General features: G+C 47.1%; 1 protein-coding gene across 3 annotated transcripts in view; it reads right to left on the bottom strand.

Moving 5' to 3' along the window:
* LOC144098267 (caveolin-3-like) overlaps positions 1-26,827 on the bottom strand; it is a 94,025-nt gene that overhangs the window by 12,856 nt on the left and 54,342 nt on the right. The window contains exon 1 of one of the 3 annotated variants that reach the window (XM_077630778.1): positions 19,703-20,143. The exons of the other annotated variants lie outside the window; for them this stretch is intronic. Within the exon in view, the coding sequence (XP_077486904.1) occupies positions 19,703-19,876 (174 nt within the window). The 5' untranslated portion in view covers positions 19,877-20,143. Of the gene's footprint in view, positions 1-19,702; positions 20,144-26,827 lie in introns of those variants that run through there. 3 annotated transcript variants of the gene reach the window in all.

Below are 26,827 nucleotides of genomic sequence, written 5' to 3'. Positions count from 1 at the left end.
CATTACAGGTCCCGAATAAAATAATTCGCTGGGAGAGGGGCACAGTCCTAAACTGAGGTAAGCACCGTCAGGTTACTCGCAACGCCAACTGTAACTGCTTGTAGCAAGCACCGTACGCACTGGCGTAAAGTGCAGTCATCGTACTTATATGCTTTGCGTTGTGCTGTTGCTACCAAGCAAGTCAGACAGAGCTAAAGAAAACAAGTGGGATGTTGATGTAATGTGGCTCTTGATACTTTGCAAGAGAACCGGCTAGTCAGCAAACGAACAAATTGTTTATTCTCAAGTGCATGTCCTTTACGTGTACGGTGGGTAGTTCAAGCACGCAAGGTCGTCTACGCTAGGCATAAAATAAGACCACCGAAGGCCGCACAGGGCCACAACACGTAGACCACGCACTGCCATTTAAGACGAAACACGCAGGCATGAGCGGCACGTCAATAAGAGCCCTCCGCACAGCGCCTGTAGAAAAACCCGCAAATAAACTCAGAGAGGAATGCGAGCGGCCAGGAGAGGTACACACCGGCGACGAAAATGGCGGCGCAGGCTGCCGAGCTACGCCGACGACGACCCGTTCTCTCCGAGCTGCTTATGTTTTGCTTTGCCATTTGTGTTTTGTATTTGATTAGCACGACGTAAACAGCGCCATCCTTTTTAGCATCCAGCTTCCAATCTTCCCGCGATAAAGCGCCACCAGACACGTGGCCCTGCCGCACTTCGCACTGGTTGGCACTGGGAGAGGCAAAACAACGCTACCTAGAGCAGCCTAAGCCACAGTGCGACGCCGCCGCACAAATTCATTTTATGCTGTTTCGTGATTTTTCTTCGTTATGGGGTGCCACTAATGCGTGGCACACCGACTACGTGAGTTTCGGCTCGGGCGTTGCAGCTCCACACCTCTGCCACACGGTGTCTATAGCTCAAGATCGCTCGTGCGTAAGACGAGAAAAGAAAAGAGAGGGAAAAGAACAGCGCTGGTGCCATAAAGTGGGTCACATAGGCTTGCAAAGTCATGCTGTGGCTCGTGCCGCATTAAAGAATGGCGCCAGAGGGAAACGATTGGCCTTTCACGTCTGCTGCGGGGACTAATAGCCAGCCCCTCTTCCCATTCTGCTCTCTCTCCGGCAGCCTCGTCGAGTGCACAGCCTCTGGAGGTTACGGGTCAGAAAACTGCGGCAGCTGCGTTCAAACAACTCGAAGCAGCGACGCCAGCAAAAGCGGACGCGAAAAAAAGAGAAACCGCAGCGCGTAGATCGATAAGACGGTACACGTACGCGCCCCGAGGAAACACGGGCCGTTTCAGTATTCGGAGAGTTGTCGCTTTATGGAAACCACTCGCGCGGTGGAGAGCTTGCGCCGCTTGGCACCGAAACGAGGAGTGAACGCGAGGGAAGAAACAGAGCGAACAATACACGCTGCCGCTCGGTGTCATTCGATGCAGCTGTTCTCTTCACTGGCACCGAATGTTTCCACGCTACTTCCTACAGTGACACTCAGGACCACTACGTCTAGTGCTTGTTGTTAGTAAAAATGGATTCTATTTCTCTTTGCGGCAGTGTTGACGCTTGCCCGGCAACAAAACAGAGATTTGTGGCCGAGAAAATTGGATTTCGAAATACAGTATGGCACAAAATAAAACTTTTCACGCCAACAGCCCTTGTGATCAGTGACAGTGCAGCCTTGGCGTTGGGGATCCACGCACCAGAAACTGTCTTCAAGTGAAAGCAGTTTAGTTCTGAAATCGGCATGGTGATAACAACACTTGTATTTTGGTGCTCGGTTTTTTCCAGCCTACAAACACTACGTTTGCAGTGAGAATAGTGCCTTTGTAGTTAGTATCCTTTTAATACAGGCCAGCTTCAATTTGCCCGATGTGTCCCTTTAATAAATTGTGAGCTGCATTGTTTTCATGAACGTTGTTCTGATTCCTCTTTTTCTTTTCCCTCCCCGTTACTGTCGAGGTCATGAGGCTTGAACGAAATGCCTACAGAAATGTCCTGGGTTCTTGCTGATCAAACACAGTATTCGTTGAGAGAAAACTGACGCCAACCAATACTTTTTAACTTTACCCAACGTTTCGGGACCAACTCGGTCCCTTCTTCAGGGGTGACTAAAGTGTGTCAGCAGCAGCAGCTGGTTGCTGCCTTCGCTCTCCCTTTGTCAGCACGTGGCGCAGTCCACTAGCGTACGCAGAGGGGAGCGTTCCTGGAGTGCTATTCATCGCCTCCTTTGTGAGCCGGGTGTGCCAGAACCCAACCAGAGAGACTTTCGTCGAAGATGTTTTCGTTCAACACAGTATTCCCAGAGCCCTTCCCATCTATGCTCGGTGCGTGGTAGGCGGGCCATGTTATCATTGGCTAACGTGGTGCCGAACGTCCTTGAACCATGCAACCACACGCCGAGCAACTGCAACACATAACTAGACGGTAAACTAGGCACAACCCATTCAATCCGAAGTCTTGTGTATGGAAGGACTGAATTTGTCTCCAAGCAGAAATGAATCTTAGGCCAGCAAATCGGGCTTTTTGCTTCAGCCTAATTCTATCAGAACTGTTCCTGTGTGCAAATAAAGCTTCTTTCCAGGCTATAAAACTACAATTTGTCAATATAACATCGTGTGGACGAAAAATATTTTTGACTTTTTGGATTAAGGGCACTAATACATGAAGCGCCTAAGCAGAAGCAACAATGAATAGTCAGTGCAGGTGAACGGCACGTTAATGTAAAAAAGAAAACAAAAAGCAGAGATGAAGGCAAAAAACAAAGAGCAGAGATGAAGGCAAATAATGTTCCGTCCCACAGGCGAAGGCTCGTTCGAGTGTAACAAAGTTGAGGTACGTGTTTAAAATTGCTAGCGCAGCCGCTCGATACTAATCACGGCTGCGGGGGCGTGCCTGGCCAGGCTCAGTGGCCCGGAGAGCCTCCATTCAAGGCGGCAGCGCCGCGGGGCTGGAAGCGTCTCCATGCGTACGGCGCGCACGCAGCCCATATTGAGAAGAGGCGCCGAACTCAACTGCTGGCCTCGTCTGTGCGTGGCGTGTACGGATGAGACTACGCCGCGCCGTGCAGTTGCTCATGAAAAGCAGACTAAGACCAGAACGCTGAGTCTGTGGTTCTGAGTATTTAGTCGGAACTGAATGTGCCAAATGAACAGCGACTGTGTTTGCGAAAGTGGCGAAGATCAAGCATTTTCTGAGGTTGTTTGTGATTTGGCGAGGTCCTCTTCATCGACACATATTTACGCAAGATATGGAAATAGTTTTTTTTATTTCAGGGCGGCCATGCTGGACTGTAGAGTGCTGCTTGGTTTGGTTTGGTTTATGGGTGTTAACGTCCCAAAGCAACTCAGGAGGGACGCCGTATAGTGAAGGGCTCCGGAAATTTCGACCACCTTGGGGTCTTTAAGGTGCACTGGTATCGCATCTCGAATTTAGCCTCCATCGAAATACGGCCTCTCGAGTGCTGGGCTGCTCTTCTTGGTCAGATGAGTGATGACCTGCGTCGTATTGTTTGCAGTCGTGGTTTAAACAGCGCAAAAGACGCGGAAGTAGAAAGGACACACACGAAACACACAGCGCTGACTCTCAGCTATGCTTATTCATGAAATTTGCATGTATATATACAGATGGCTTGATGAGCCACACGTGCGAAACAAATACAGTGCGCAAAAGGGTATAAAGAAATGAATGCTCATCGCGTTTCGCGCGCTTATCCAAGCACGCTCGTTCTTTTCCAGATAGGGCAAAAGAAGGCTTGCTAACGCGAAGGTCGCCCAGAGCCAAAATCCTTTGAGCTTCAAAGGACGAGCGTGCTTGGAGAAGCACGCGAAACGCGATTAGCATTAATTTCTTCTTTCCCTTTTGCGCACTGTTTTTGTTTCGCACCTGTCGCGCATCAAGCCATCTGTATGTATATACATGTAAATTTTACGAATAAACCTAGCTGAGAGTCAGCGCTGTGTGTGTCTTGTGTGTCCTTTCTACGTCCGTGTCTTTTGCGCTGTTTAAACCATGTATGAACCACCAACTAGCCCGCACGTCTGCCCTTGTTTGCAGTGATGAAGGGGTCACAAATGCATGCCTGTGCATAAATTCGTGAACCGTCCAACGTTCGCTTTACTGTTGCTAGTTCACACTCTGTTTGCTTTTCTCCTGACTGCGCCCCGTTCTGCCTTTATTCCTGCCGGGGTCTTTATTCTTTTGATAAGAAAACGCGATTCCGAACTCTCATTTCCCAGATACAGACCTCAGTCCGAGCCCTTTGGATTTCATTTTCGTTAACTTCATTGTCGCTGTGCTATGTACTACGTGCGTATTACTAGAGACGGGTTCAACATGTGGCGCTGTTTTGGCTGAGGCAACGCGTACTATAGGAATGCGGCGAAACTTCACGGCAATTCCGTTTTTTTTTTCCTCTGCGCGACAAAATCGTGAAGCGGGAAGTGCGGGGCGCAATTTAATGGCACGAACGCCTAACATGTATGCGTCGCAATTTCACCGTTTCTTCTAAAACGCTTCTTTGAGGTATCGCTTGTGGGAAAATTCTGTAACTGTTACCTCAGGAATAGTAACCCTGAAACCAATATTCCTCTTGTCTGGGGCCTTATTCGCTCCAATGTTAGTCTTAGCGCGACATTAAGTCCAGAGCTAAATAACGAAAAAAGAAAAGCCAAAAAACACTATGTCCACGAAGGATGACTCTGTGAGGACCCTTTTGAGGCAGTATTGAATTTTAAAAAAGTACCAAAGACAAAAGCAGCATGGTAGCTTTCTTGAAGTAATTGCTTTTACGAATCGCACATTGGAGAACAGGCAGAAACCCGAGCAATGATTGATGAAATTAGCTCCTCATACGGAGGGAAGACAACAGTGCCTTAAAAACTCACCTGGTGCCAATCGGCATCTTAGGTGTGCGCTGCTTTGACCCACAATAAATTCCAGGCGCAGAGCTGTGTCGACCGACGGCACTTTCTATGCACGGCAGGGGGCTTTCAGCGGAATACAATGAAGCCAATTAGCTCGCGTCACTTCCATCGCCCTCCCTGACCTGGTTCGCGGGCGATCAATTAAATGGCCGCATGCCTGGACGCTGAACAGCGATTATGGAAGGGAGGGTGGCCGCGGTTTGTCGGCTTGCTTTCAAAAGAATTACCCCTTCGGCGTCACCACGTTTGCAGATGCAAGCGAGAGATAAAGCTGCAACAAGTCTCTGTGCGTCTTGAACAAGGGGCTGCTTTGCTTAGAGCAGGATTCTACTTCGTCTCCTCCATCATGCCAATAAAAAAAGAAAAAATAAGGAGGAAACTTCTTGAGATTCAAATAGCTCTCTTTTAGAAATTCATCGTGCATTTAAGATGCGAAACAGCTCTCTTCGTGATTGGCGTTCTTTTCGCTATCCAAAACAAGAGTAAACAAGTGAACGGTGATTACACAGCTGGAAATGCGGAAAATCAGCGCTAGGTGGGATGCGGTATTTTCATTTTACTTATTTGGGCCACTGCTAATCCCATTTCGGATTGTGGAAGGAGGGTATAGCTAGGTACATAAGATAGCTGCCCAAAATTAGCAAGGACGTTTAACTGGTCCGCATGTTCAGCAGCAGCAACAATTGGCGAAACGCAAACAGAACAAATCAATGACGTAAATGATGACTAGCACGTGACAAGGCTATTGTAGGTAGCATTATACAAAGAACAAAAAAAGCTACTTAATCGAATATCAATATTCATGCTTCGAATAATGATAATGAGTATAATGATGCTTCGGAAAGAGAAATCATTATTGTCCAGTTCTAGGTGGAGATTACTTAGTTGATACTTGAGTTTAAACCGCGCGAGTTTAGCATAAGTCCGCAATAATTTGAATCCTTCTGTTCTTATTATTTTGATAAGCAAATCAGTTATTTTACATTTATTAAATACAAACCTGAATGCTTGCGCTTGTTATATCTTGATTAGTAAAAGGATACTAAATGACGTTATGATATTCAAAAATAGATCTAACCAAAACCTTGGAGGCTAACCGCTATAGTTTGATAATGGGCCAATCTGAGGCGTCGTGGTGTTGACGGGATTACATCCACGTCAACATACCATCTGAGCTCATGTTTTATAGTAGCCCAAGATACTCATGCTCTGTTATCGCATTCAAAGTCAGATTGCTGCTTCATCGAAGAGATTATCATAATAGCTGATTTCGTAGCGTCAAGTATCACCTGCCAGTCGCTGTACCATTTAGCTATAGTTTCTAGTGCGTTTTAAGGACTTCATGGTCATATCTTATATTAATTTGCCGAAAGAATATACAGTCATCTACGAAGAGGCGTATATTACCGTTAAGACCAGTTGTTTGATCATTTATCAAAATTAGGAAGAGAGCAGGCACCGAGACGCAACCACGGGGCACACCAGACGGCACATGTATAATATATGGGAGGTATGATGGTTAACTTCTACAAACTGTGTTCAGTGTGATAGGTACTTTTTAATTCAGTTCACTACAGAGCCACGACCTAGTGCCGATAATAGTTTATAATTAGTTAAATTACGTGACCCCATCAAATGCCTTAGAAAAATCTATTAGTATTAGGTCTGTTGGTTTCTGGCTGTCTCTGCTTTGGGATAAATTGTGGACTTATTCTAATAACTGCGTTACCGTTGAAAGTAATTAGCGGAAGCCATAATTAAATGATGATCATATGCATTCATTTGCAAGGAAAACTGTTATGCGTTATGTAGTCCTTAAAGCTGATAATAATTATATTTCCCTCTGGATGCCTCGAAATGTTACAGCAACACAACATTCCAAACGTTTCGTAGAGCAGCAAACGCACAATGATACATTCTATTGCCCCCGAGCAGCCACAGTATGGAATGGTTTTACCTGTTGGCGGTTAAATGCTCGCCGCTGGATAGTGTATTTTCGCAGGTAACGACTGCTGCCTGACTGCAGAGTGGTGTGCGTTCGTTGGCTTGGTCCAGCAAACCTTGCGGAAATTGTGTGTTCTGACCGCTCGTTTTGTTTCATTCCGTTGTTCTCAAAACCTTCCACTCTGCCATGATAGGGTTTAGATATTTGTACATTGTCTTATGTCAATTTCTGCTCTTTGTACATTATGACCCAATCCTGCAACAGCCTCATTACTGAGGCTAGAAGTTTGTAAATAAACGAAAGAAATAAATAAATTTATTACAGACTGCAGTGCAGTCACTTCTGTTTTTCTGCCAAGAAAAAAATCAATGGTTTACACTGGTTTATCCCAGTTTATGTCGGCAGCATATTACCCAGATTAGAGTAACAGACGAAGAACGAAAGACTGGCTGCAGAAGCGGGCTCACCACAGAAGATGACCCACCCAGCGATACTGCACATAGTGGGGGGATGAATTTATGGGTTCATTCTCGAAATGTATGCTGACGTATGAAGTTGATCAGAGTGTGTGTGCGCAGCTTCAGTAATTTATGACGAGCAGTATAGACCTTGATTTTCTAGTTCGAAAATGCAAAACGACGATCAATTTAGCAACCATTTAAAATTCCATAATTAAAGAACAGAAATGGCTAAATCCTAGGTGCCGACCAATTTTATGTAAGCTTTTGTAGTCTATTCATTAAGCGGTAAGGAACCTGCGCGATGTTGCTCCCAGTGGTGGAAACATCTGACCACCAGTCTAACAAATTGGCGCCAAATGTCAGATGGCTGCTGCGAATCTCAAGTAGACATTTCGCCCTCCCTCATTCACTACGCACTCGTCATTCAAGCACTCGTTCTCTTCTCTCGCGTTCACAGCAAAATCACAAATTCTGGTCTTGAAAATGAAAATTGAGGGAGGTGAAGGAAACGGATTTATGACTTTCACCTGCACAGGTGTGGCCGGTGGCTAATAATAGAGCTGTCCGCTTCTGTCCCCGAGTGTACAAGCGTGGCGCGGAGGAGGCCGATACACGCCAGCCCGGCTGTCACCGTGCATACATTTGTGTACTTAGATAGCTTCTGGGCCCCGGGGGAACCACGATAGAAAGTGGTATGCATGAAATAAAACACAAGATACAGCAAAGGAATTCGGCAATGCAGTAGGAGGGAAAAAATTTAGCACGAAAAGACAGGGTAACACAGATCACTGGGAATAAACATGTTCTTCAGTGGCGCTTCGCTAATTGTGGTAATTGAAGTGGACGGATGGTTCCATTGGTCACTTTTCTCGGGATTGAAACAAAAATGCGTTAGTTCGACGAAATGGGACGCCTATACCTCACGATGGTGGTCTCCGCGGGATGAAATGTACGATGCTTCAGATAGAACCTGTTGTTCCAGGCCGTGATTGTGATGATAGAATTTGTGAAACAGACATTGGCTAGAGGCTTCCCTTCCTACAGAAGGAAAGGGAAGGTTCAGAGTAGCTTTCATTCATGACACACTGGATAAACGAGAACAGTTATGAGGTATGAATTTCGCGCCGCAATTCTGCACCGATTCCAAAGTTTGAATAGTGTTGGACCCCGTAAGACCGGTACCCCACCTGCGAACATGCATATTCCCATTTTGGACGAACGAGGGATTTATAAAGTAACAGTTTTAAGGAGCAAAGTGCCATAGAGAAGTTTACGCCTTAAATATCCAAACAAGCCATTGGATTTGCTGACAATATAGATCATATGCCTTTACCAAGACACCAAGATATTTGTAGGATGCTACGTGTTGTAAGAAAAGTTTTATCTGACACCCGAAAACGCCAGTAAAAAAAAAAGCCATGTTCCGGAAAATTCTCAAAAGGCTCACTTACTAGGGTTAAGGCGCGCATTTTCCAGATGTTACACCATCGCGGTAATATATTGTTCATGTCAGGCTGTAGTTGGGTGTAGTCCGAATTTGAAGTAATAATTCTTTAAATTACGCAGTCACCGGAGAACAACCTCATAGAAGAATTAATGTGGTCAGTTAAGTCATTATCATCGATAAGGAAAAGTAAAGGTCCTAAAACAGAACCCTGGGGCACTCTTCAGAAAATTGAAGTAGTAGAAAAATCAGAGTTAAACATTTACAAATGGTGTTATGTTAAGTAGACAATTTTCGACCCATGCTAAAAGGTTGGGGCCAATTTTAATTTGCTAAGTTTCAACCAAAGTAGTTGATGGTAAAGCAGGGCAGATGCCTTCGAAAAATCCAGGATTACGCAGTCGATGTTAAATTCAAAGTCTATGGCTGCGAAGATGGCATCCGCAAAAGAGATGAGCTGTGTTTCTCACATGAAAAAGACCTCCGAAACCATGCTGACGCGGGGTAAAAAATAAGTCGCTTTGTAGAAAATTAATCATCATCATCATCAGCCTTACTACACCCACTGCAGGGCAAAGGCCTCTTCCATGTCTCTCCAATTAACCCTATCCTTTGCCAGCTGCATCCACCCTTTGCCCGCAAACTTCTTAATCTCATCCGCCCACCTAACCTTCTGCCGCCCCTGCTACGCTTACCTTCTCTTGGGATCCACTCTGTTACCCTTAAGGACCAGCGGTTATCTTGCCTTCGCAGTACATGGCCTGCCCAAGCCCATTTCTTCCTCTTGGTTTCGACTAGGATGTTATTAACCCACGCAAATTAACCAAATTGAAATAAATTACATTCTTAAATATTTTCCGTAAACTCTAAGTAAGGAATTGGTCTATAATTAGCGGGAGAAATTACGTCACCAGACGTAAATAACGGCAACACGTTGCCCTCCTTCCAATCGCTTGGCAGCACTGAAGAATGCAATGATAGTGTAACTAGTTTAGATAGGCTTACGCACGAATTCACAAAGATATTCGTAAAAAAGGAACAATTAATACCGTGCACGCCTGAAGACGAATAAAGTTTTAAATTTTTAATCAGGTTCTGCACATCGACTGCATAATTAAGCACATTGACCTTTGGAGGAAAATTTTTATCGTTAATATCCGCAATGAAAGATCGCAGATGCAGAAAGGTCCTTAAAAATATTTCATTGAATGTATCAGTATTTTTTTTTCTATGAATAACAATGCCACTGCCATCAAATATAGTCATCATGTTGGATTTGGAGCAACCAGAGCGGGGAATCCGCATAGTTTACTGTGTAAAAATTTATTTTTAGACAAAGTAATAACGTGCCGTGTCGTTACCTGCCTGCAATTCAAGATTCTTAGAAAGAGGGCAAGGTTCGGAAACTAAAAAAATAAAAGAATAAACGAAGATTAATGGTATCCACCACCAACCCGTTTCAAAGGGAGTGTTCCTACCATCCATCTACGCATCTTCTCGTCACATCTATGTCCTATGCAGTGCCAGTGCATACCCTTTCCACTCATGCACAGCAAATACAAAAGAAAGCAAAATTGAAAGCAGATCGAGCTGTGTATCAGGAAACACCGAGAATATGTCGAATAGCGGACACCTTCAAACCACTTTTGGCGATACGTACAGTTCTGACGTCGTCCGTGATTCTAATAAACACGCTACAGGGCTGCAAAGCATTGATTTGCGCTTGTAAATTCAGGAGTCGTCTGCTCTGATTATACGTTCTGAACTTTCGTTCGCTCGAAATGAAATATAAATTCGCCGTCTATATCTGGCTCTCTAAACACGAAATTGCGCTGAACTCAGGCCTGAACGCCTAGCCAGGCTACGGACCTTCTTAACTCCCCGCCGCACGATATCGGATGTCTGCTCTATCGACTAGGAGACTGAATGCGAAACAAGCCTGTTGCCAGTGCCCACACAAGGCGAAACTTCTTTCTGTTCACTTGATGTGCATCTACAGGGAGAGGAGTAAAGAAAGGCTGAAGCTAAGCATAAATAATGGGCAGCGTAAACACGAGTGAAGACAGCAAAGGAACAAAAAAAAAAAAGCGCAGTAAACCCGCATGCAGGCCGTTGCTGACAAAGAAAAAAAAACATAAGCGAGGGGAGGGCAGTTTGTATACCAAAGGGGAACAAAGAAAACTAAGGTGGGGCAATTGTCCGGGGAGCCGGCAACAAGAAAGCGCAAGACGGCGCATGCGTCGCCGAGGGAAGAAACGCATACGCGCTGGTCGATTTGTCAATGCGTGTCGCCTTAACGCTGCGAGAAGGAACGCGTGCCCCTCGGGCGAAGGCCCCGCACGGCCGCTGCACGAAACGGCCAACGGCACGTGGGCTCGCAATCCCATTACAGGCAAAGCCCTGCCGCCTTTTCTCTTGCATCTCTGCTTCCAGTGGAAGCGTGCATAGCCTGCGTCACGTGGCGCGGCAAGCATAGACGTGCGCGGTTTTCTACAGCAATGAAGACAATTTATTTAAGAGAACTCCCGCTCGTGCAATTACGAAATAAAAGACACTAAGAAGAACAGGTCTAATTGAAAAGTGCGGAATTTAAACAAGAAGGGTTACGTAACGCACACACCTATCGAAAGAAGTATGTTTTGCGTAAAACGCACTGTTGTCTTAGCATTCATGGATCACTGAGCAGAAAAGAGAACCAAAGAGTCTCGCTAGAACATGACAGCCAGGAAGGCCGGGGTGATACGAAAATTATATTCTCATTCAATTCTGCTTTTAGTCGCCGTAATGAGTCGATCGGCGCAGCGCATGTTACGAATCGTCAGACCAGTACAGCCTTCGTCCAGCGCTATGCTCTGTTTTGTGTAGCTTCTTTGGCTGATTGTCAGCCTCCTGAACATGCTTCACCACGTGCTAGCATTCATCCTTGCTATATTTTAGGAATTAAACGCAACTGAAACACAAAAGAGAACTGTTGTATGATAAGGGCTCACGTACAAAACAAACCGAAACTCCTTCTTCGCGCAACCGGCCTTTTGCGAAAATAGAAACAATGTTCTGTGTCATAGAAGTGCGAGAGAATTGTACGCTAGAAGGCGAGCAGCGGGGACGGCCGATAATTATGGCCACTGGGCGCCGATGTGCTGCGATCGCAACAGCGCCAACTTGAGACGCAATGACTTCTTAGTCCTCTCGCAGGCGGCACACCGGAGCGGCGGGCGGATTTGGGAGGCGAATACGCGACGAGCCCGATGGGCGAGGACTACAGGCACCACAGTTCATGAGCGGGTGGGATCTGCAAAAGACGTTGGGGGGATCGAAAAGGGGGTCTACCAACAGTCCCGCAGTACCGTTGCTGGGCGAGCTTGTTTTTATACTTCCATAGCTACAGCGCTAAAGACGGGACAGAAGGAAGGTGCACACACACGTCACACAACAGAACGCTACTAACAGAGAGCTACTAATAGTGTCTGACGTATGAATTGGCGTTGGTTGCTAAGTCTTGACGAATAGATAGCAACGCACTGTTTGCACGTTGTAGTATGGGGACACGACCACAGCGCCGTTTTCGCAGAAGCTTGTTCTTGTGTTGACAGATCGTGCTTCTTTTTTTACTCGACAAATACGCAGATACAAGTAATTAATAGCGAGAATGGCGATTGCTGTTTATAGTATAGCCGCCTTTCTGAAGACACACCTTGAATATCGGGGTGTTCTTTCAAAAAAAATATTAAAACAAAGTGTTTGCGCTTTTAAGATACTACAACTGCAAGTAAATCAGCTTCTTTCCGAATTGGCAGATCACGAGTGGCCTGTAGTGGTGGTGCTGGTGGTGGGTCTAGTACTGACCTTAAATAAAGTTTTTTCCCTCCTCCTCCATTGACCTAAATATTCCTTTTTAAAGCACCTTTTCTGTTATTCTACTGTGTTTGTTTTATCTACAGCCATTTGAAGCGTAATTAGCGAAAATTAGTGAAAAGCAAAGGTGTTTAGCTCAGCGAATATCCTCGTATAACAATCGCATGCTGCCACGACAGCAAAGCAGGTTGCGCCGTTTGGGCCGCCTACCCCAAATCAACGGCTACTGATTGCGGACTCATTCTGGTGGGGGGAAAGGCGAGGAAATGCACAGATGAGTGAAACTGTAGCACACGACTTCACGTTTTGTTACATTCAGAATTAGCGTGCAGGGTGACATGGCCATGAATTTACCGCAGAAATGAAGCTCTGCAATCTGCCAAGGCATAGTCCAGGCTAGTTTTCGTGCGGGTTTCTTCGTTGCAGTATATTTAGGACCGCATTTCTAGGTTGATGCCAAAATCATAAACTGAATTTGGTCTTTTATTAATTAAAGCAGTAATGCACGTTCAATACGCTTGTAGCGCCCTCTCTTGGTTGACGCCCGGAACCCGGATAGCGCGCGCCACCCGGCGAAGAAAATAAAGACGGCACCTGGTTGTGGCTCGTGCAGCCACGGGTCGCAGTTCTGTTCTGGTGTCGGTGCAGCAGTGGTCTTGTTCCTTAGCTCCTGAGGCGTTAAGCCTACACGCTCTTCTTGGCAAACACAAGAACCTAGACGAAATTCAACTTCATTTAACGGCACTCTCGGAGGGATGGGGGGGGGGGGGGGGGGGGCGTGAATAACTATAGGTGTTCAGCTAACGCTTATAAAGATGAATATTATTGTATTTGCAATTGTTTCCGCGTAATTGCAGAGCTACAGGTTCTCCCTTATTGTGCTAGTGTATCAATGCCATTGCAGTACAAAGGTTATGCGAGGAAAAGAACACAATGGAATGGCATTCCTAACGATATTAAAATAAAAGGTAATTTTTCACAACCCCTCAAAAGGTTTTTGCTGCGTATGTATTTGTGAGGATGGTTGGGTGTGTAAATTTTGCGCCGAAAAGATTCTGTACATTGTTATCGCGTTTAGGTTATGTACAAAGAATTTCCGCATGAACAACAAATGTATATACGGACTTATATTTAATGAAATTGATACGCAAAGTGTATGTTGTGATTTTAATAGTTTGAATTTATTTATGTGATAAGTGTTCTCTCCACCTGATGCATCTGCAAGGTATATTTGTGATGGATCCGACACTATAGCCCTGGCTATGGGTCCAGTACCTTTGTGCATTGTTTCATTGTAGAACGTTCTTAGTTGGTTCATTGCAGAAAAAAGGTTAGTACTGCGCGAGTTAGATACGGCAGGAGAACAGGAACAAGCACGACAACACAGGCGCAGACTTCCAACTGTTTATTCGAGACCGAAAGGCAAACGCTATATAAAGAATGAACCTTAGCACATAGCCATCATTGTCATTCACACATGTCCTGATTAAAATCGAGACCACATTAATCAAATTGTTACGTTGCAGCAGGGCCAATAAACCACCACAGTGTACTCAGTCAGCATGTCCCCAGACACTCCATGTCAAGAAAATGAAAAAATGAAAAAAGTAAGTAACCTAACAACCAACCTGAGTAAAGAGGGTGAAAAATACGCGAAATGAGAATGCAGGTGATCCAACAGACAACAAGAGTACAAACTATGAAAACGAGAGAAAATCATGGTGTTACATATAGAAAACCCGGCATGAGGACACGGAAACAACAAAGAACACGCGTAATGGTGAAGAGTAAAAGCAGGTAAAAGAGTGGAATGAGGTTTGGAAAGACAAGCATGACATGGACGGCAACAAAGAACAAGTGTAAAGGTGAGCATAGAATCTTATAAAACTACATTTTCGGCCTTAAGGTACATACATCCAGAAACAAAATTAGGACAAATGAAACAATTATATGTGGCCTTCTAAAAACGCGATTTCACTCACTGAAAGCAGAATAGACGGAGTGCTTACACATTTTCCCCCATCTTTTACGATGTGTGATAGGCTTCAACTACCTCCCTTTCCGTCTTATCTCTCAATTTAAACAAAAAGTGTTGTGGAAAACTGGCTTGCAAGATACTTTATTCTTGCCCCTGCCGTTCCCTTTACAGTTCTAACAATGATGTGCAAGATGACCTCCCATATTGTTCTTCACTGCCGAGTTATGTTCGCGTCCCCGTCAACTGAAACACCTACCGGTCTGTGCAATGTAAATTCTACCGCATGTGAGGGGAATTTTGTACACAAGGCCCGAATCGCATTTTGGGATTTATATAGCATTGCGGCCTGGTTCTCTTCTCTGTCGACAGCAAAGGGCAGGCGCTGCTCAGCTTAATCGGTGCCGAAAAAACCATTCTTACACCATATCGGTTCGCCACTGGGTATCCCATATAAAAAAAGTTGCGAACCGATATGGTGTCAGAATGGCATTTTCGGCACCGATTAAGCTGAGCAGCGCCTGCCCTTTGCTGTCGACAGAGAAGAGAACCAGGCCGCAATGCTATATAAATCACAAAATGCGATTCGGGCCTTGTGTACAAAATTCCCCTCACATGCGGTAGAATTTACATTGCACAGACCGGTAGGTGTTTCAGTTGACGGGGACGCGAACATAACTCGGCAGTGAAGAACAATATGGGAGGTCATCTTGCACATCATTGTTAGAACTGTAAAGGGAACGGCAGGGGCAAGAATAAAGTATCTTGCAAGCCAGTTTTCCACAACACTTTTTGTTTAAATTGAGAGATAAGACGGAAAGGGAGGTAGTTGAAGCCTATCACACATCGTAAAAGATGGGGGAAAATGTGTAAGCACTCCGTCTATTCTGCTTTCAGTGAGTGAAATCGCGTTTTTAGAAGGCCACATATAATTGTTTCATTTGTCCTAATTTTGTTTCTGGATGTATGTACCTTAAGGCCGAAAATGTAGTTTTATAAGATTCTATGCTCACCTTTACACTTGTTCTTTGTTGCCGTCCATGTCATGCTTGTCTTTCCAAACCTCATTCCACTCTTTTACCTGCTTTTAATCTTCACCTTTACGCGTGTTCTTTGTTGTTTCCGTGTCCTCATGCCGGGTTTTCTATATGTAACGCCATGATTTTCTCTCGTTTTCATAGTTTGTACTCTTGTTGTCTGTTGGATCACCTGCATTCTGATTTCGCGTATTTTTCACCCTCTTTACTCAGGTTAGGTTGATTTTTAGGTTATTACTTTAATTTTTTCATTGTCTTGACGTGGAGTGTCTGGGGACATGCTGACAGAGTACACTGTGGTGGTTTATCGGCCATGCAGCAACGTAACAATTTAATCAATGGGGTCTAGATTTTAATCAGGATATGTGTGAATGACAATGATGGTTATGGGTTAAGGTTCATACCTTATATAGCGTTTGCCTTTCTGTCTCGAATAAACAGTTGGAAGTCTGCGCCTTTGTTGTCGTGTTTTTTCATGTTCTCCTGTCGTGTCTAATTCGCGCACTACTAACCTTCTTTCATTGTACTTAACTCAGTTTTAAAATAAAAAAAATGTTAAAAGTGGCAGCGTGAGGGCATTGTTGGCTGCAAACTCCTCTTAAAATAAGTGGCACAAGCTATAATCACCCATGGTCTTCCGTCCAGTTGAAAGAAGCCTAGAGGCGGTAGCATATATTTACTTTCCGTTGCCCAAGAGGTGTTTTCCACAGGGGGTGTACTAGACCCTTCGTTGGTGTTCGTTATAGTGAAAGATAGTTTTTGCCAGTGATTCCGATGTTATGATTAGTATCTGTGCTAATAAAAACATGCTGTGCAAACCAATCCATTCAGCTTCCGGCCAAGCCATAGTAAAAGCTGCGCTTAACGATGTTATGACTTGGAAAAAGTGGACAAATGTGATTCCATTCCATCTTTTGTTGTCATGTAGAGTGGCTAGCTTTTAAGCGAAGAAAGGACAATATACTCTGCTGCTTGTCGTGCGCTATTCGCCCGAAGTTATCAGCTCCAACTTCAAAGCTATACTGAAGAAAAGTATTAATTCCTCAGCCTAAAAGCATTAATTTCAGGAAACATTTATTAAAGAAGCAGTAATGTTAACGTATTCACAAAAAAGCACTGTTCTCTTGCCAACATATTAAATGTCGACGGTGCTATTAGCGAGGACAGGTTTTGTTGCTATATTTCGCTTATTACGAGTGCCCTTGGTGGCACTGCAGCCCTGGATGAGTTTGGCTTATTTTATGGCAGCGGATGTTGTTAGTCCTTGGAACACTTAGAGTTACCAAAACTAATTGAGTGTGGCAGAGTTAGAACAAACGTGACGGGTAGATGTTTGAATGAAAGGTAAAATGGACGACTCGCATGCACGTGATATAACCCTTGCGATATATGGTGCGATAGAGCAGCCTAGCGAGAAGATTAAGGGGAGTACTTAGAGCTGCAGTTAATCCCCCTGAACTAATGGACAGAGCAGGCGCCCAATATAATCGTCGACATTCTTCAACCGTGCTCGGGCTCCATAACGTCGCTGAAAATGTTAAATTCTCACAAAGGGTTCAACGGCCATTGACTTAAAGGCAGCAGTTGCAGCAACGGAAGATTACTCTAAAAGAGTTAGTACACGTGCAGCTAAACAAACAGCAAAATGCTTACAGCAAGACTCGGGTTTGACAGATTGAAACTATATGTGTAGGAATACGCGTAGCACTCGCTTGAAAATCGCACAGCATAGATAACAAGGTAATACGGCAGCACATGACTGCAGAAAAGCTGCTTTGCTACGCTTTAGAACGCAGCTCTTCATGAAGCGCCCGTTCGTGGGTTCAGCCGCCTCGCCGTTTCCGCCGTTGGCGTAACCGAGCGAACGAGAGTACCGCCGCTCGCTCATAGATGGCGCTAGAGTGGTACGCGCCGTTGTCCATCACCACTGCATGAGAGGATGTAGTGTGACTAGCGGAGGGGAGGTCCGTCTGCAGCGGCGCGCGCAACATGAGGAGCCATGCCGTGACACTGGATATATGCAGTACCGGCACCGACTGCCATCGGCGCTTCGCTCGCAAAATCGCCCTCTCCCCTCTCCCCCCCATCTCTCGCATTGCCTCAACCCCCGCTCCAAGCAGTGCCCTTGCAAAAGGTTGTCAGAAGAGTATCACCGCAAGAATTGCAAGAAGTGTAGACCAAAGCTGCATGAAACGCGCGTTTTACGAAGGTATAAAAAAAAAAGGAACGAGAGAAATCTTCGAGGCATTCCTTATCGACAAAAGGGGAGGGACGCGTCAGCACTCCATTGATCGCGCTCCTCAAGAAGCAGCTGTCATATCTGAACTCTTGAGTTCGATCGTTTTCCCAGATTATATTGCCCGGCCTTTTTTTGGTTTCCTTTTTGTTTTACATCCTGCTCGATGACGTGGTGTATCATTTTTCCTTCCTTCAATGGTATTATTGCACATGCAAGTAAAACCGCTTTTAGTTGGTGTAGCGCTTGTGCTTGTGTCTCTTCTGTCGTCCGTGCGTTTTCTTTGCGCTGCGAATTTCCTCTTCAGTGTATCTTGCCCCCACGTAGTCCCAAGTAGTAGCATTATGCGCCACCACGCGCTGCCTCCTCGCAGTCGCGCCACGTTCCGCTCCGTTTACGGACGGTGCTGTGGAATGTGCTGCCCGCGACAGATTGTCCGCGTCGGCCACACCACTCACAGCGTTGCCTTCCTAGTATAAACAGTCTGCTTACAAATTACAATGCAATATAGGCTCAGCCAGTTCCCTCTGAAGAATGAGCAACGCAACCGGTGGAAATGCTTCGTCTGCCGCTGCTGCTAAACCAGCTGGCCGAGCAGAGGCTCACGCCGCCGACGCCAGAATCCAGAGGCGCGCGTCGCGGTGGAGGTCTACTTCTCGTCTACAGACAGCGCTCACCGAAGACGTCGTGCGCTGCCTGCGCCTCGCTTTAACCTCACATCGATCCACGCCAATGTTAGCAGTGGGAGACTTCAATGTAGATATGAAAATGAGCAAGAACTTCGTACCTCTTATGCGCGAGAATATCCCGTTCCTCCCTCTCGTAACTCATCCCACTACTGTGACGACCTCGCGAAACACTTGTATCGTCTTCGTAAACCAGGCATCAGTGCAGCAGGCTGAACATATCCCTATCCATTTCTCCGATAACAAAGCCATCTTGATGACAATCGAAACGGGGAGAGGAGTGTTACCCGAAGAAAGAGTATCCGTGGAAAATAAAGAGTGCTTTGTAACTACCCATAAAGGCACGTATCTCTCAAACTTTTGCCTCAGTATATCGCTAAATCAAAGCACCTACAGTGCTGCGCTCAAATTTCGCATTAGAGAGTATCGCAATTGTCCTTACAATTTTTTTTCACATGCTTCTGCACAGGCGTGGTATACGCAGTGAACAGTCGCAAGGAAATTTTTTGAGAAATGTGTCACTGAACGCTCGCATTTATTTGGAGACTCAAACATTTTGAGAATTTGATTTTGTCTGAAAAGCCTCGTGGTTCTGGTATTCTCGATAGAAACATGTCTGCATACACATGTAGCTACCGCGTTCGTGCAAAGTATTGCAGGAAAGTGGCAGTCGCATAGCTGCTGGAATTAAATATGAGCTCCTGGCTGGTATCTTTAACCATAAAAGAGGGAGCGAACCTCTGGCGGTATTGTGCCGGCCACCCAACATGGATCCTCGACCTGAAGCTTCATATAATTTGGTTCAAGGAAGTAACTCCAGCGCATGCTACGCGCCTATCTAAGGCAAGTAGAGAATACAAATCTGGACCAGGGTGTTAAGCATGGCCAGGTAAGCATTTGAGAGGCACCCACTGACATTCCTCGCAGTCGCCTCCTGATGCCAGAGCCGTAAAGAGCAATGCAATTACAACCATCCGATATTTTCGCCTTGTTCGCTCCTCCGCGAGGCAGAAACTTGGATGCTAACGAAAAACCTTGAGTGTAAATTGGGGGCAGCACTATGCAACGGAAAGTACAGGAGGGACAATTGTGAGAGAGACGCGTATTGGAGAACAGACTGGGATATCGTGGACACCCACCTGGAGGTACTCGCTGAGGACGTTGGGGTCCCTTTCGCCCCCTCCGCGCGTCGTGGTCGAAGGGCCGCCGGCTCCGGCGCGCCTGGCCCCCGCGGCGTCCACCACCACCACGCCGGCGTTGGTGGTAGCAGGCGCGGGTCCCGTGCCCACCAAGGTGGCCGCGCTGCCCAGCATCTCGGGCCGCACCGAGGCCGTGCGCTTCTTGCCGGCCGCGACGTTGGCGTCGAGCGCGAGCGTGGTCGCGTGCACCGCTGCCGCGAGGCGCTTCCTGCGAGCCGCCGCGGGCCCGGACACCGAGTGGCGAGCTTTGGCCTCGGACGATGCCGCGGCCAACACTGCCGCTGCGGGCGCCGTGGCCCGCGCGTCCGAGCGACGCGACGCCGCCGCCGCCAGCGCGGCCGACGCCCCTCCGTCGTCAGTCACCCCGCCCTTCCTCCGCCTTTTTTCCTCAGCCGCCTCTTCTTCCTTTATTCATGCCCGGCGGCCGATTAGGGATCACGCACACGCCTTCCAAGATCCAGACGCACGCACCGCCGCACAACCACGTGGCCGAGGCAGGTGGAAGACGACGGCGGTCGACGCGGGGACGGCTGTCCTCTCGTCCTTCCTTCCTTCGGGTCTCCTGGGAAGCGCGCTTATCTCCTCCTCTCCACTGCTCGCGTCGGCGCTGGCGTCCTCAGGTTCCTTCCTGGCGGACCCGCCCGTCCGCTCGCCACATCCGGCACCCCACCAACCGCGCCCGGAGCGACGCGAACCAGAGCTCGATTGAAACTGGAAACGCCGCCGACCTGGCCGCTGCAGCAGCACGACCGGCGTTGCTGCCTCTTTTTTTCAGCACAGTGTTCCGTCCACACAAGCAGGAACAGCGGAGGGAGGTCACCTGGGGTCCACCGCGCGCCATGTGCTTTGTATTTGTTTCTTTCTTGCCTCCCCGCTTCGGTATATTTCGGCGCTGACTGGGCCACTTTTCTTTCTTGTTAGGTAGCTGCCTTTGACGACTACCTGCCCTCGTCGGTTTATGGATGGTCCGCGCGTCGACGCAAGCAAGGATTAAGAAGCAAAAAATTGCTGGTGGGAAAGGCTCGCACAAATTGACCCCCCGTCTCTTTACTCGCATTGATAACCTCGCGGTTTTCATTTTTTCCTTTCTTTTTTAGTTTCAGTACAAAGCGAGCGCGAAGAAGAGAATAATGACACTCATCAAAATTCATTCCGCAAAGAGAGGGGGCTGGAGAGGAGAAGGGGAAACTTGGGGGAATAATGCAAGAGTCCTCTTCATGTATCTCCGCTGGCTATAGAAGCGAATGAGGGCGAAAAAACGTCAAAGCGTGGCCGAAATTTAGTTCTCCTAAATAAGCAATCTGCGTCAGTGTCATCACTGTCGACAATTTCTACTTTTTACGGAACGTATCTCCCCCCCCCCCCCCCCTTCCCCTCCCCAGGTCCCCTGAAATGCGCCCCATTGCACGTGGAGCTTTTTGGGTGACCAGCTGAGCAAGTTAACAAGTTTTCCACCAATGTTGTCATGGAAACAGCTCGTGCTCTTGATACTTCTCCGATTTCTTTGTTTATTTATCTATCCGTGGCCCTTCCCCTGAGTCATGCCGATGCAGCCGTCCGCACACACGAGCACACATCCTGGCGCCATTCAAAGGCGCAGCTATTGCTACGAACCCGACCCTTATTTCAATTAGTTAACAACAAATCTAATCAGTCTCGTTGAGTCGCTGTGCAAAACAGAGCGACGCTTTTGTAACGGTGCCCACCCATTCGAAGCGAACAGTGGCCAGGGATCAATTATCGCGGAAGATTGCGAAATTAAAGGAAACGGAAAGCAGAGCAGTAGGGCTAAAATAAATGTGCAGCAGCCTGGTCAGCGAATAAAGGTTTCCGTCATGCAGCATTGGCAGTGGTAAGGAAACACAGTTACTTAGGGAAGGTAGTGACCCCCCATCCTGACCACGAGAGCGTAATAATTCGGAAAAAAAGTGGAGTGGAACGCATATGGCAGGCATTCTCAAATTATGAATAGTAGTTTACTAGTGGCCTACCTATGGGGAAGGGACATGGAGGCTAACGAAAAGGGTTGAGCTTAGGCAGCGAAATGTGCTATGGAAAGGAAAATGATAAGTGTAAAGTTGAGAGGCCGAAAGAGAGCAGAATGGATCTGGGAACAAACGCGAGTTAATGATATCTTAGACGAAATTAAGGAAAAGAAGCGGGCAGGGCATGTAATACAACGGCAAGGTAACCGATCGGCTCTTAAGGCAACGGAATTCCAAGAGAGAAAAAACGTAGCAGGGGATGACAGAGTCAGTGGGAGGGTGAGATTGGGCTGTTTGCGGGGGTTAGGTGGTCGCAGCTGGCACAGGACTGGGTTAAATGGAAAGATAAGGGAGAGGCCTTTGTCCTGCAGCGGACGCAGTTAGGCTGATCACGATGAGGTATGCACTACAGACACGGCAGAAATTTTAACGCGATAGCGTTAAGGCTCCCGTTGTGCAGAAAATCCGGCGTCGCCGTTCTGAGTGATAAGGTGGCCCGGGCGCGACCCCAGGAGAAGCAAGCTAGGAGGGATACCTAGGTCACGTGACACTGCGGCGTCATCACAACCTGCCCACCAGATTATGAGCAAACTAACCGCCCTAGCAGGTGGCGTCTAAATTAATGATTGCTTGCGAGAGGTTGCGCGGTAAGAGCAACTTGAGTCGTTCAAGACCCACCGGTGGCAGCACCTGCCATCGCAGAACTGTGGCGCATCCCTCAACCGCTGCACCATTGCGCAAGGAATGGCATGCGTACTCCCGGGAACGTATGAATGTAAAGTCGAGGAAGACTAATTTCGCATATATGGGCATTAACTGACTAACGCCAGGGCGTTATACTATTTAGGCGGAGCTAAATAAAGTGTCGGTGAAATATTTTCAGGGGAAACCCCCAAGGTAGAGTCGACTTGTAATAAGGGAGTCATTACTCAATCACATCCACCCGAGCGCAGCCATACGGCCACAAAGGAAAGCTATAAGCTATAAGTTCGTAGTTAAAGAAAACTTGGTCCTGGTCCGGGGTTGAAACCCGGAACCGCCGTTTCCCCGGAGCAGTCGCTCTACCAACTGAGCTAACCGGGTCGGCAAGTTTATAGTAGGGCGAAAGCGAGCTGGTCAATAACTCGAAGTGCACATATAGCTAAAGTGTCCCCTCCAACTTATTTTTGTTGCCTGAGTTGCGGCGGTCCTTTACAACAGCTGTGCCTGCAAGCTTAGAAGAGCAATAACGAGAGCTCATTAAGCATGCCTTGTGTCCTGTTAAAGGATGTTGCTTCCGGTGACCACACTTAGTTCGACCTCGAAATCTCTGGTGTGAGTACCCAGCGGCAGCATTCGACTGCGCCCCTTGTGCGCCGCTTAAAGTGGTCACTACACCTGTCCGAGTCACGACTTCATATTGCGCTCGTCGCCATCCGGGACAGCACTAGCCGGGAGAAATCTCGCATTGCTTCGAGTCATTTATCGACGACATTGCTCTCTCTCGTTCTATGTTATACTGAACAGCCCCTCGTGTCAGTCGACGCAAAACGGAAAGTCTGCAGCAACTAGGATCATGTTTGACATCAGCTGGCGAGAGAACCATGTGTGGCCGCCTGATGGTGGTGAAAATTAAACGTTATAGCACTGAGGTGAAAAGAAAAAAAGTGACAATCCATCGGGCGCCAATCGCCGCTTCCCTCATAGACCTCACCGAACCCCGCCGAGAGCACTTTGTTGGCGCTTCGAACGCGGGCAGGGCTGTACGAGGCACGTCCGGGCTACGAAATGGGCGGGGGGAATTAATCTCGGGGGGTTTCTTTCATAGTCTCCTTCCGGAGGGCACGTGCTCACGCCTGACAGCCAGTTCATTTTGAATGCGCTTTTCTTTTTTGTTTTTCGATACATGCAAACGTGATTTTGTTTGCTTCTTTAACCTTTGGGAAAACGCCACAGAAAGTAGAGCAATAGGCGGTGCACGAAGTCCTTCTGGGACCCCACAGTCCGAGCTGGCTTTCATATCATCGCCCACAAAGGCCGCTGGAGGAAAATACGTGGAAAATTCGAAAACCTGTGAACGAAACGGTGAAACCAACACTCCTGACGATTTTACAGATTTTGAGTGCGATAAAAAAAAAAAAGAGTGCGAGTTTTGGTTTTGCGAGGGGCTATCTTTCAACACAAATTAGGCGCAGCACAGATCTCATTATTTTGTACTAATCTATTACTTTCACTTTTCCCCTCACGGCATAAAAGGACAAAAAAGTACGTTCTTTAGAGGTTTCTGTCCTGCAACCTAATTCAGGGATGTCAGGGGTTTTAGAAGAATGCCGCTTGATATGAATGTATTTTTATAAAAGATGCAGAGTCTTGGTGGGACTAAGGAAAAATAACTGCAAACGCACCCTGAGTACGATATAACTCATCTGAAGACAGATGCATAAATATAAACAAAAATAATCGCATATGGCATAAGCATAATTGCAAACCTCATGCAAGAAGCTTCGAAACAACCTCGATTTACGATCGATGACTACTTTGACGCTTTTAGTGTGCATGAAGGCTTTAAACACGAGACAAAATTGTTCTCCAGGGTGAAGGTGATGTATGGAGAATGGTGGTGGGAGGGTGGCTAGCCACCGAACTGGAGGGGAGGGGGGGTTGGGCATTTGACCCAGGTAGTCGAAATTACGAGTGCGCTCAGCAGTTCTGTGGGCAAAGCGATTAAGCGAAGATACAGTTCTACAATCCTTTATTAATAATCGTTCAGGAATGGCTCTTCGTGCTGGAAATGACAAGTCTGACATTGGCTAGTGACAGAACTGCTGCCATTTCCTTTAGGCGACAAATAAAATCTGATACCACGCACTGCTTTATTGGTTCAGCGCTACTACTCTCTCGGAACCCGGAGCACATTCATGCTTCACTGCGGTTTCTGTTGTTTGACGATTCTTGTCTGCGCTAGCCGGTTCATTGCTAAGTGATGTTGAGAGAGCGCTACGAGACGAGGACACAAAGAAAACACATACCACAGGACGGGGGGTTCTGGCCTGACAGTGACCTCATACAGCACGCAGTTTATCACGCAGCGCAACCTTATTCCATTTGATGCTTGGGTTGTGCTCTTGCTTATCTCTCTTTTTAAAAATTTTTTGTGAAGTTTTGTTTTCGAACTATTTCTGTAAGATCCTCTGTTTTGCAATCTTCAATTTCGAACCCGACCGCGGCTGCTGCGTTTTTATGGAGGAAAAACGCTAAGGCGCCCGTGTGCTGTGCGATGTCAATGCACGTTAAAGATCCCCAGGTGGTCGAAATTATTCCGGAGCCCTCCACTAAGGCACCTCTTTCTTCTTTCACTCCATCCTTTATCCCTTCCCTTACGGCGCGGTTCAGGAGCCCAACGATATATAAGACAGATACTGCGCTTTTTCCTTTCCCCCAAAACCAATTATTATTATAATTAATCTTCAAATGTTGGTAAATTATGTATTGTACTTTGTTTTTAAAATGAGTAAATAACAGTGTATTTGAAGTGTGCGTTACCATCGCATTTAAATGGGCACAGTCCCCGTCAAGCCACTAATGGGCATGAATGACGTTAAAACAAAACATTTGATTTGATTTGGATATGGGTCAGTAGCCGAGCGCCCTAGCCATCGAGCCCCCACGGAAACAGCCGAGGCGGACCATAGTGCTGCTCCTCTTACGCTGGAGGCAAGCGCCATGAACAAGCGGCCGTTCGAACAGGCGACCAACGCTCTGGGGATGTTGACGGTAAACGCGCTGCATGTCAAGATTATGCAATTTGTCACAACACATTTCTAGCACCATAAAAAGTCCCTGCAACCCTTCCAAGCCGCCTCCGCTCAGCTTTCGCCCTCACTCAAGATCTAATTGATAGACAAAGACCGTACATGCCCCGAACACGAGCCGGCACCGGTTCAACCGCTGGTGCCGACGTACCGCGGGCATGGCTCTTGCATCACCATTCACGTGCCTGAGACGCAGTACCAGGGAGCGTATGTGAGCAGCTCTTAGGAAGGGCGGTCAGGCCCTGCGTTGCCATGCAGTCGCTTGCAAAAACTTAGCTGCCGTTCAACTACTGCTAAACCTGGTTAGAGAGCGAAAGCTGTGGTGTATCGGCCAACTAGATGCGGCTTGGCGTCTGTGACGTTGAGTGCGTTCCGTTCCGCACCTGCATAGGCAGTGCGCCCACCCTGCCACCCTGTCAGGTGGCAGTAAAATTTACAGTTCATCGCGAGAGGTTGGCCACACAATGAACGCTGCGGCCTATTGCTGAAGTGCCATGTGTCTGAAATGAAATAATAATAATAATTGGTTTTTGGTGGAAAGGAAATGGTGCAGTATCTGTCTCATATATCGTTGGACACCTGAACCGCGCCGTAAGGGAAGGGATAAAGGAGGGAGTGAAAGAAGAGAGGAACAAATAGGTCCGTAGTGGAGGGCTCCGGAATAATTTCGACCACCTGGGGATCTTTAACGTGCACTGACATCGCACAGCACACGGGCGCCTTAGCGTTTTTCCTCCATAAGAACGCAGCCGCCGCGGTCGGGTTCGAACCCGGGAACTCCGGATCAGTAGTCGAGCGCCCTAACCACTGAGCCACCGCGGCGGGTATCTGAAATGAAATGAATTGAATATGATTTTGGGGGAAAGGAAATGTCGCAGTATCTGTCTCACATCTCGGTGGTCCCCTTAACCGCGCCGTAAGGGAAGGGTTGAAGGAGGAACTGAAAGAAGAAAGGAATTTTTGTGGAGGCAAAACGCTAAGGAGCACATGTGCTGTGCGGTATCAGTGCACGTTAAAGATCAGGTGGTCGAAATTATTCCGGAGCCCTCCACTAGGGCATCTCTTTCTTCTTTTCTTCTTTCACTCCCTCCTTTATCCCTTCCCTTACGGGGCGGTTCAGGTGTCCGCCGAGATGTGAGACAGACACTGCACCGTTTCCTTTCCCCCAAAACCAATTATTATTATTTTCAAAACTGGTTTTGAGGAAAGGAAATGGCGCAGTAACTGTCCCATATATATCGGTGGACATCCGAACCGCGCCGTATGGAAGGTATAAACGTGGTTGGGCT

This window comes from Amblyomma americanum, chromosome 7 (assembly GCF_052857255.1).
Source record: "Amblyomma americanum isolate KBUSLIRL-KWMA chromosome 7, ASM5285725v1, whole genome shotgun sequence".
In the NCBI taxonomy this organism is placed as follows: Eukaryota; Metazoa; Arthropoda; class Arachnida; order Ixodida; family Ixodidae; genus Amblyomma; species Amblyomma americanum.
This window is presented reverse-complemented; position numbering and strand designations above follow the sequence as displayed.